The following is a 10,583-nucleotide window of genomic DNA, read 5'->3' as shown; positions in this document are numbered from 1 at the left end:
TATCACAGCGCGTGCCTAAAACAACCTGATGAAGATAAGGAGGTGGAGCTATCTATCTATATCTCACCGTTTGTCCTCGCACGTGCCCAAGTGGTCTGAAAGGAGGCGGCACGAGCTTTTGTTGAGGTGAGAGAACGCGGCGTGTGTCGCGGCGTGTCGGGGATGTGGGGGTTTGTGTGAGAGAGGGGGGAGACAGAGTGGCCGTGGGAAAGCGCTGAGGTGTGATTTCATGAAAGATGCGCGCGAGGGCAGGTGTGAGGAGTGACACCTGCACGGACGTGAGCAGACCACACGTCAGGACAAATGCGTCTGTGTGTGTGAGAGAGGGAGAGAGAGAGCGGCATAAACATTAGCATCTGTCTCACGCTCTCTCTCTCTCTCACACACACACACACACACACACACACACTGTTGTGCTGCTGTCGTATATAAATAAAATCTCACGTCATCACCTCAAACAAACCTGATCAGTCACTTCAGACAATGTAAAGCACAGAGTGAGGTCACGTGTAGCTGCAGTAGCTTTGGGTAAGTGACTGTCGTTGTCTTTGCTGCTGTTAAAGGATTTAAATGAAGTGAAATAAATGATGTTCAACAAAAATGTGTCATTCATCATGGTGCAGTTTATATTGAAATGTTTCATGTTTTATACTTTATGTCCTCTCCTCCTCCCCCATCTCCTCCCCCCTCTCCTCCTCCTCTGAGGTGTGAACCTGGGAACAGGCTCTTTCTTTGCAGCTTCAACCATTTGCCTCCATGTTGTTCACATGTTTGAGGCTGTAACAGAGAACAGACTGCAGGGCCTGAAAACTCGCACCTACACACATGTTTGCATAGTGAGGACACTCATAGACATACTACGTACGCTAGTCCCTGACCCGAACCTTAACCTGAACCATCACAACTAAGTGCCCAACGCTCACCTTTACCCTAAACATAATTCTAACCCTAACATTGAAACCAGGTCTTGACCCTGGAAAAGCCACCAAGACTTTTTCACCAACACTGACATTACAAACTTTTGGACACATGTCCGCTGTGTGTGTGTGTGTGAGACATATTTTGCAAATAGCTGTCACTTGTTCTCTCTTTTCACATGCCGCTATCAAACCAGGAAATTAACATTAACATTTAACCTTACCCTAACCCAAACTCATCTCTAACTCTAACATTAAAACCATGTCTTCAAGTTTAAATAAAGTGCAGTGTGTGTGTGTGTACATGTCTTAAGTAGACAACAAACCCCTCATCTTTGTGAGGACATTTTGTCTTGTCCACACCACTTCAACAACTTTATTTTTGAGGATTGAGACCTGGTTTTAGATGATGGTTAAGGTAAGGGTAAGGGTAAGGGTTTAGGGAATGCATTATGTCTATGCGTGTCCTCACAAAGACTGCAAAACCTGTGTGTGTGTGCATGCGCAGGTATTACTGATGTTGTGGGGACCTAAACCTGTTTACACAGTCACATTATGGGGACTTGTCTTCCTTGTGGGGACAAATAACAAGTCCCCATAACGTAAATCACAACATTTTAAGGTGAAGACATGTTAGGTTAGGTTGAGGTTAGGGTCAGGGTTAGGATTAGGCCAGTAGTAATTATGGTTAAGGTTAGAGTAAGTCTCCAGGAAATGAATGTAAGTCAATGCAACCGTGTGTGTGGGTGTGTAACATCACTGTGACTCTTTCCCTTACTATATTATAAAACACATTTATTTATTTTAAAATATTGTCTGATCTGAAACACAGATGAAACATAAATCTGCTCCAGAATGTGACGTGAGAAAAAACTCAAACTATAAGGAGCAGCTAAAGAAAAGAAAAGGGGAAAAAAAAACCTCTCAAATCCTCTTAAGATCATCCTCATTTTAAACCTGAAGCTGAGCTTTAGCTTCAGTCCCTGTGGTGCTTCAGATAAATAAGATCTAAGTGAAGATCACTTCATACTAATGACTTAATCCCAGTGATGCTGCTAATCTGTTTACCTTTAACTACAGAGCAGAAAACTGAAGCCCCGCTTCACTCTGCCATTGTTGTTTTTGCTTTTATTGTTTTTAACATTTTAAAACGGAGTTTGACTGAACGTTGTGTTTAAACTTGTTTTTTTTGGCTGTTTTTTTTTACACATACATGTATCCAGTGTGATTTAATGGACGTGTTCTGTGATCTAAAACATCCAATAATAGAGACCTGGAGTGAAGGTGTGAGTTTAAATCAAATTTCTGAATTTGAAATGTGTGTTTTCATCAAGAGAAATAAATTAGTAAACAATGTTAAGTTAAAAAAGTAAAGTGACGTGAACATCAGCTCAAATGTATAAAAGAGAAGGTTATTTCAAGTGGAAGAAATTGAGAATAAAATAATTATTTTTTACTTTCTTCAGTCAGGGATTGTAAATGGCAACATTACCAATAAATGTTGCTACATTTTACGCACTGTAACTTTAAGTCATGATTCTATCAAATGTCAGACTCTTGATTTAAAATTATGAAACTAAACTACATTTTAAATCAGTGCAAATTAAAGTACATTTTAAAAAACAACGGGAAAATATTGACTTTTTCATCATTTCAAAGTTAAAATGAATAAATAAAATGAAGTTAAAGTTCAGAGTGAAGTCAAAATTACAATATTCAAACAGAAAATCCAATACATAACAAATAAATCAACACATTTTAGTGAAAATAATGAGAACGAAATAGAATATTTTCTAAAAAGTTAAATGAATTATTTTTTACTTGTTGAGCTTCTAAGTCAAAATTACAATTAATATCCAAATTGTGACATTTGACGTAAAATTTTAAAATTCTGTGATGGAAAATATGATTTTCAAGTCACAATTCTGACATTTTGTTCAAGTCAGGCCAGTGATTAAAAAGTAAAAGGTTTTCCTTCAAGTTATTACAAAACGAAAAAACAAAACCATTAGATTTGTGACATCATTGAGTCTCGACCGCCTTTGAGTCTCCATACAAACCTGAGGAATCTGCTCCTGCTGCTCATGTTTGTATGTTTGTGCCAACAGAAGATTCCTGTTCCCTCCTCCTCATCAGCAGCAGTCTCACAGAGCCAGGTGGGTCCTGGGTGATTTCTGAGGTGGTAATTGTCCCGACGCTTTCGGCGGATTGTGAGGCCGGAATCCTGCAGAGAAGAGAAAAGCAAAACAGATTTCTAGGCTCAGTGCTCCACATGGTTTCTGCTTTAAACCCGAGAATGTGGAGGATTCACGAGGTCAGGTCATGTTTCACTTTGTCTGCAAGAATGAATCGACTTGTGTGATTGTCAGTCACTCACTTTGACTTCTGTGATCTTTCAGTGTCTTCATTTTGTCAAGGTTTTCTGGTTGCTTTGCCCCAAAGAACAGAGAAGTCATTAAAAATGTTGTATTTTTGGAGAAAAATGGGAAACAATGATCAGGATCTTTCTTTTCGTCCATTGAATGGACCAGAAAATACAGAAAATAATTGACAGACTACATTTTCTTTACTTCTTTTCTTTTCTTTAGAGATAAATGTGTTATTTGATCACGAGACAGTGGATCTGAGATACAAGTGTCATTCAGAGGAAGTCGGGATTGAATATCCTGAATAAAGTTGAAAAAAAGTCAACTTCCTGCAAAGAAAGCCCTACACTGATCTTTATTGCCAAGGTTCTGTCAAGTTTTGAGTTTGAAATAACAATATAATAAATATAAAATAATAAAAATGGACAAAAAAAAGGGTGAAACAGCCCTTTGATGATGGAAAATAATCGTTCTTTTCAGACTTCACCATTTGTTCGTGGAGTCTGGAGAAAAAGCAAAACAAACACACAATTTACCCACTTAACAAAAGACTCAACTAATCAAATCCATTAGCTTAACTCTAAAATATCTTGTTTTTATTACGTACAGCCTTTTCTGAAAGGACTATGAGGTTTGTGTCACACATAAATGAATCACTCACCTTTAAAAAGGACACAAAATATACTTTTTTTCTTCACTCCTTTTCAGAGATAAATGTGTCACGTGATCATCAAACAGCCGCTCTGAGATACACGTCTCATTCCCAAAACAGAAGTTGGGATCGGAAAAAAAAAAAAGGAATATAATAATAAATAATAATATTAGTTGACTAAGAAAATAAAAGCCCCACGCTGCTCTTCACCAAGTTCCTGCAAATTATAACATTATATAAGTGTGATGAGTAAACTATCTTCAATAAAAAATAAGAATATGAGAATGTGAAACAAACACAGCATCACAAGGATCTAAAGTTTATTTTTCACTGAAACAGGCCTTAAAGGTGATTTTATTATTTTATCACATTAAATCCGGTGAGTATTTGTATTATAACTGTAAAATTAATTCTGATTGAAGAAGTGTACACCAGAGAACAAAGACTGAGTTTTTCTTTTTTTTTATTGAGTATGTGAATGGCAAGTTCACATCAACGCCACAACAGAACAGCAGCTGAGCCATGGTTTCTGTGCTCAGAACGTCCTCACAGTCACATCTGTCCATTTGGATGCTGGACAGTTCTGAGCAACAGAGAGACAGAGACAACAGCAAAGACGACAAGACCAGTGACATCACATCACACTCAGGCTATTATTATTTATCAAATGGTAAACATTTAGTGAGCCCAGTCCACACTTACACGCTCATTTTTAAACAAACCACGATGCTCGTCGTCCACACGACTCCAGAGTTTTGCAGCCTCTAAAACAGTTGACAGGAAATGGTGCTGGTCTCATTTTATTTTGAAAAATCCAGGCTTGTGCTCCCACAGGGACAAACAAAAACTGAGACTTTTATTTAGAAAACTGTGAGGCTGTGTTTTGGCACAGATAAATGCACACTGGGAATTTTAATTTGAAAACTGCAGGGTTACATTGTAATGAAACCGCAAGGCCGGCATTTTGAGATTTTCTTTCAAAAATAGTGATTCAGGGCTCTGAAAACGCTGGGTCCGTGTGGATAAATAGCCGAAACTCAGTGTGGAAGAACAGAAAGAGTTATTTTTTTCTAACACCTTCTGGTTCTTCATTCTATTCCCACCTTTGACAGACTTACATTTTCAGCAGGAACGAATGATGTTCAGAGCCACAGAAAGTGTGTCAGATCTTTAAAATTTAGACCGCCACCACACCATATCCGATTATCTGAATGTTTACTTCATTCTTGTCCTACATGGGCTCAGCCACTGTTCAGTTGTAAAAGTCCATGTCAAACGAGCCCCGACACGTTCACGCTGCCACCACCAGCTGTCCCGACACGTTGTGGGCGTTTGAACACACTGAATGAATCTTATACTATGTAGAGTTTATTCTTTTTTTTTTTTTTTTTAGAAACATATTCCTCTGCAGCAGCGACGCAAAGTGGAAGAGAAATAAAATATATGTTCTGGAGGCGTGGCATGGGACAGAGTGTAGCTGATCTCGGGTCAGATCTTGTGAGCGGCGCCGCTGATCACAGCCGGCGTGACCGTCATACTGCTGGTCTAAGATTTGCCTCCAGAGTTTTCCACCTGACCACCAATCAGTAGCAGACACCGGTGTGACCATGGAGGGGCCACCAACGCCCGCCTCAGAGAAATAGGAAAATTAGAAATAAATAAAAAAAAAAGTCTGCCTCTCTTATTGGTGCACATCACGGCCAATGCCCTTGCTCCGCTCCAGCACTGCAGGCCCCGCCCACTCTGACATGACTGGTTGCTTGCGACGGTGGAGACGGCCCCAGCTACAGTCCACAGGCCCACCACACCCCCCTCTCCTCCGGCCTCTCCCTCACCTGGACACTGGCGGAGAGCTGGGCTGTGATAGGTGGGAGTGTGGGGGGGCTCATTGCTGTTTGGAGCGCCAGAACCGCGAGGCGATGGAACCGAATGAAAGTCCCTGTTTCTTCTGCAGGGAGGACTCAGACAATCGCTGCTCCTCCTCCTGTCAAGACACAGACCGATCACATCTTCATTGTCAACACAGAGGCAGGAGACATGGTCCGGGGGTGCGTTTGATTACCTACCTGTGCTAGCTGAGCCTGTCTGCGTTTGAAAGCCTCGATGGGGTCGTCCTCGAGAGCGTAGTTCTCCAGCACCAACCGAACGTCATCAACACCGCCCAGAGCGATGGCTGAAGTGCAGAGACAAGACAGGAGGAACATTTTAGAGACTTGTATTAACGCTTTGATGTCAACAATGAGCCTTTGTTTGCATGTTTACCAAAGAGAAAAGAATGGTGCTTTTCAACTACACAGTTCCGGCATGGCTCGACATGTTTTGTTTCTGCTTTCCCATTAGTGAAAGTACCTGGTACTTTTTTCAGTACCTGCTCTAGAGAGGTTCCAAGTGAGCTGAGCTGATATTATATATATGTGATGTCGTCAGAGTGTCGTCACTGGAAGAGTCATGAGCGTGAACTGTAGATCAGTTAAAAAGACTTAATCCTGAAAACAGTGTGGTGCATTTAGTGACAGCACTGCTGAAAACCATACCAAACTGTTCAGTCGAGCCGGGCCGTGCTGGAACTGTGCAGTGGAAAAGCATCATGAGTTTACATGACGATTATTATTTGTTTGACTCAGACCTGGAAATAAATCATATTTCCAGGTTTTTGGTGAGAACTGATATTGGTCAACCTTCAATTTAATGCAGAGGGAAAGACATATGTTTGAGCTTTAAAAACACTGCTGGTCCTGATATACTTGGATGGACCAGAGCCACAGGTTTAAAGATCTCCATTCCCTCTTTCCCACTGAAGCAGGTCCAGGGCAGTTCAGTGCTGATGCCTCATCTGAAACCAGTTCTGCTTATCAAATACCAAAAAAACTGCCTCTAAACCAGTTTCACACGGGCATCAGCTCTTTGCTGATATGGAAGGAAGAACCGATTACGTCAGGGGACGGGGGCAGGGTTATCATGACCAAGATGACCAGTAAAACAGTAAAGAGGGATTTCACAGTGTGGAAAATTTCCCTCTACTCATCTGATTCCTCTGCAGTTTCATTTCCTGCTGTAATTAAATCATGTATGACCATATGGTGGCTCACGGTCATATAATTAGTCATGCTATGAAGTCATAATAATCAAGATTTTTCTTTGCACTACAAAAAAGAGATGAGGACGTTCCTGCTCAGCATCTCACCCTTGAGGAAGTTGGCAAGGTCGTAGAGCGTCCTGTCCTCCGAGTTCCCGTCCCATTTCTTCAGGGCCATTCCATTGAAGGGCTGCAGGCTGAACGCCTCCCGCTTACAGTCGACCACGATCACCTTACTGGTGTCACGGTTCAGACAAGAAACGTCCTGAAAGAGAAGAGAGGCCAAAACCATATATAGTGCACATCATGATCCATAAAACAAGAACAAATGTAAAAATTAGAGGACGTCTGAGACTCTCTGCCTCTCCTTCTGCCCGACACATGCTGCATGACCCTTTTGACATTTTCTGAAGCCTAATCAAATAAGCAGCTTCATTATCTTAATGATCCTTAATATTCACTTGGATTAAAACCCACAAAACACACACAAACACTTTCTCTGCTCGTCCAGCTGGTGACCATTACGGTGTGTGTGTGTGTGTTTGTAAGTGAGGGACAGATGGAGAGGGACGCTGCTTGTCGTCTCTATCACTGAGCTCATCTGGTGCCCCGCCCCCAGTAACTCTGTATGTGTGTGTGTACGTGCGCGCAAACCCCAGTGGACACATTCGTCCATCCTCCTCACACCAATGAATAAAAGGCATCTGTCTTCCTTCTGTGCGTGTGTGTGTGTGTGTGTGTGCGTGCGTGTGTGTGTATTGGCGCGCATGTATTTTGGGTAAAACACACTCATTTAACAGTGATATTTAAATACATTCACCCCGTTCATCACTTCAAATGGTTTGGTCCACAAGGTCATAGATCAATCTGATTTGTTGATCTGTTTTATAATACATAATTCAACACCAAACTCTAGCTTGTTAACAGCAACCTATTTGTTAGCCAAGAAAGTTACTTTGTGCAAATAAATCTTAGAAAAATAGACCTATGAGGAAATGTTACTTATTTACAAAGAAATATTCCATTTCCTGATATTCAAAACACTTGCATAAACAAGGTTTCATTCTTGGCTGAAAGCGTCAGGAGTTTTTGTCAGAGGATAACATCAAAGACGATATTAACACTGAAAAACAACATGTGAAAGCACACACAGAACGCAGCCAAAGTAAATACAGGACAGAGAGCAGGAGGGAGAGAAGACAATAAAGTTTGAAGAAGACAGTTAATCCAACTGTTGTGTGTTGTTTTCTCCTGGCAACAAACAATAAGACGTCTGATCCACTTCAGATGCAGGGCAACAGACAATGGCGGGTTGTTAGTCACGTTTTATAAGAGGGTGGTGAAGGGTCGCTGCTGCCCGTGGCTTATGTGGATTTAAGGTTATTGAACTTAACTTCACCGCTACAATCAGACAGAGGAGAATAAAACAAACGGGAGAATGAGCTCAACCCAAACAGTAAAATAAGGTAAACTGCACTCGTGCCTGGAAGTTGTAAACCAGCAAGAGGAAAATTGAAAATGAATGCGAGGTCCTTTGTAGTCTGAATGAATCTCTATAAACTACATGTTTTAGGGCAAGGGCCAGGTATTTGGGTCTGAAAATAGTCTGGTTCAAGAATTTTTTAAAACATTTATTGTACATGTAGGTCAACTTGGTTTTAACATTACAATTAAAGTGTAGGACGAGAGAAGGAGACACCAGTCTGAGATGGTCATTATAAAAGAGCATTATAGACTACAACATCAGGCTGACATTGACCTCCCACTAACACCTGGTCTCACAGTTTGCTGTAAAAGGTCATCTTTAGTCCAGTGGTCACATCTTTGTTTTGCCATGATGTTATGACGCATTGGTGGATGCACCAAAACTTCTACTTTCAGCATAAGCTGTTGTGGAGACAAAGATCATTTGTCCCCCTCATCACTCCAGTCCTCTTCATACTTGCAGAAAGTTGTGGATGTGACTCACTGGTGTGCACACACCTGCAGCAGTTCCACTCCACTAAAATGCGAGTTCATGTTGGGCTGGTGTTTCACATAATGTGTACTGGATGCCACCTTCTCTTCCATTCCAATCTATCGTCCTATCTGACACATGTGCGATGGACAAGGACAGTCTGCATGGTCACATGTTCAGTCATGGACAAACAGAACAAAACAGAACAAAGCGGACCCAAGTGGACTCGCCGACATGGAAACTATGAATTGACCTGAAATGATGCAACTCTTTTCCTTTTTCTAACCCATCCTTTGAGTAGACTTCAAACACGGTTCAGTCAATGATGAGGTAGAAGAGACTGAAGTGGAAGGTGCCGAAATGCAAGAACCATGACACAACATGGCCTGGGCTTGTTTTCGTTGTGATATGCCAGGAATTTTTTTTTTTTACACATTTGTAACATTTTTTTAGCTTAACCTACAGGGCTTAAATGCCCCTGCTTAAATGCCCCTGTGATTTTGCCTAGTAAAGAATAGATCAACTTTTAAAAGCAGCATTTGTAAAATTTGCATACAATCAGGTAATAATTTTTCTTAAATTTCTGTCAAATGAAAAAAAGAGTGACCGACATTTTACACACTGGACTTTCAAAAACTTTCTCTGAGACATAAACAGCTTTTCTATTTCTCCCACAGCATATGGAGCATTAAAAACTCTCTTTTAGCATCTGTTGCATTCACTGTGATGGAGATGTCTCCTTTCTGGGAAGTAGGTTAACCAGCTCCTTACAACCTCCAGGCTGTTCCATTAAACACTGAGTGAGATGACAGTTGGAGGGAGACAGGAGGGGGAGGAAGGAAGGAGGGAGGGAGGTAGAAGAAACAAGAAGGAAGAAGCAAAGTAAGAAGGGAGAGGAGGAAGAACGGGTGAAGGGGAGGTGAGATAAGAGGAAGAGGAGAAAGGAGGAGGCAGAAGGTTAATGAGAGCCGAGAGGGAGACAGGGGAGGGAGCGGGGTCTATTGTGGCGAGGAGGAGAAATCAATGGCAGCAGCAGAAGGCAGAGAGTAGACACAGGGGCTGACAGCACGGGTGAGAGTCAGTCAGAGTCATGGTGTTCTGATGTTTCAATGAGTTAATGTCCAGAAAGAAAACTTAATTAATTAATTCTTCCATCAAAAAATGCAGTGATGTAAACAGACCGAGCAAAGTCAGCGATGGACTTTTCAGATTTATTCGCAGATTTATTCCCAATAAGACAATTCACTCTCTCATCCTCCCATATACTTCAGATACTGGTACAGTAAAATTAGCGATGGAGCAAGAGATAAGGTGACTATTATTATAAATTATTATTATTTTCTTGCTATTTGTTTCATTTTCTTCACACAATTCCTCAGCTCCAATTCCATCACAACCCTGGAATATACAGTATATAATATTCCTGATTTTCCCCACCAGAGGAAGCTTGTGTACCACAGTTTGAGAACCATTGCCTTAGATGCATACAGACGAGAGATGTACATAATTTTGAATAATAATTAGCCTTATTTTCTTTACATTTTAACATAATTCTCTCATCTTTGTCTGTAAGACAAGTTGCTTGTTGTTGGGTTTCTCTATAACAAGGTCTTGA

General features: G+C 41.0%; 1 protein-coding gene across 1 annotated transcript; it reads right to left on the bottom strand.

Annotated features, from left to right (window-relative positions):
* Positions 1-4,381: 4,381 nt before the first annotated feature.
* On the bottom strand, positions 4,382-8,609 carry LOC122760277 (mitochondrial import inner membrane translocase subunit TIM50-like). The gene is made up of 3 exons (XM_044015362.1): positions 7,120-8,609; positions 6,002-6,108; positions 4,382-5,919 (listed from the first exon to the last, which is right to left on the bottom strand). Exons 1-3 carry the CDS (start codon positions 7,301-7,303, stop codon positions 5,821-5,823), a joined length of 390 nt encoding a protein of 129 aa, XP_043871297.1. The 5' UTR covers positions 7,304-8,609; the 3' UTR covers positions 4,382-5,820.
* Positions 8,610-10,583: the final 1,974 nt, after the last annotated feature.

Source organism: Solea senegalensis, unplaced genomic scaffold (assembly GCF_019176455.1).
Source record: "Solea senegalensis isolate Sse05_10M unplaced genomic scaffold, IFAPA_SoseM_1 scf7180000013336, whole genome shotgun sequence".
NCBI lineage: Eukaryota > Metazoa > Chordata > Actinopteri > Pleuronectiformes > Soleidae > Solea > Solea senegalensis.
The sequence above is the reverse complement of the archived record's forward strand: the minus strand, read 5'-3'. Positions and strand labels throughout refer to the sequence as shown.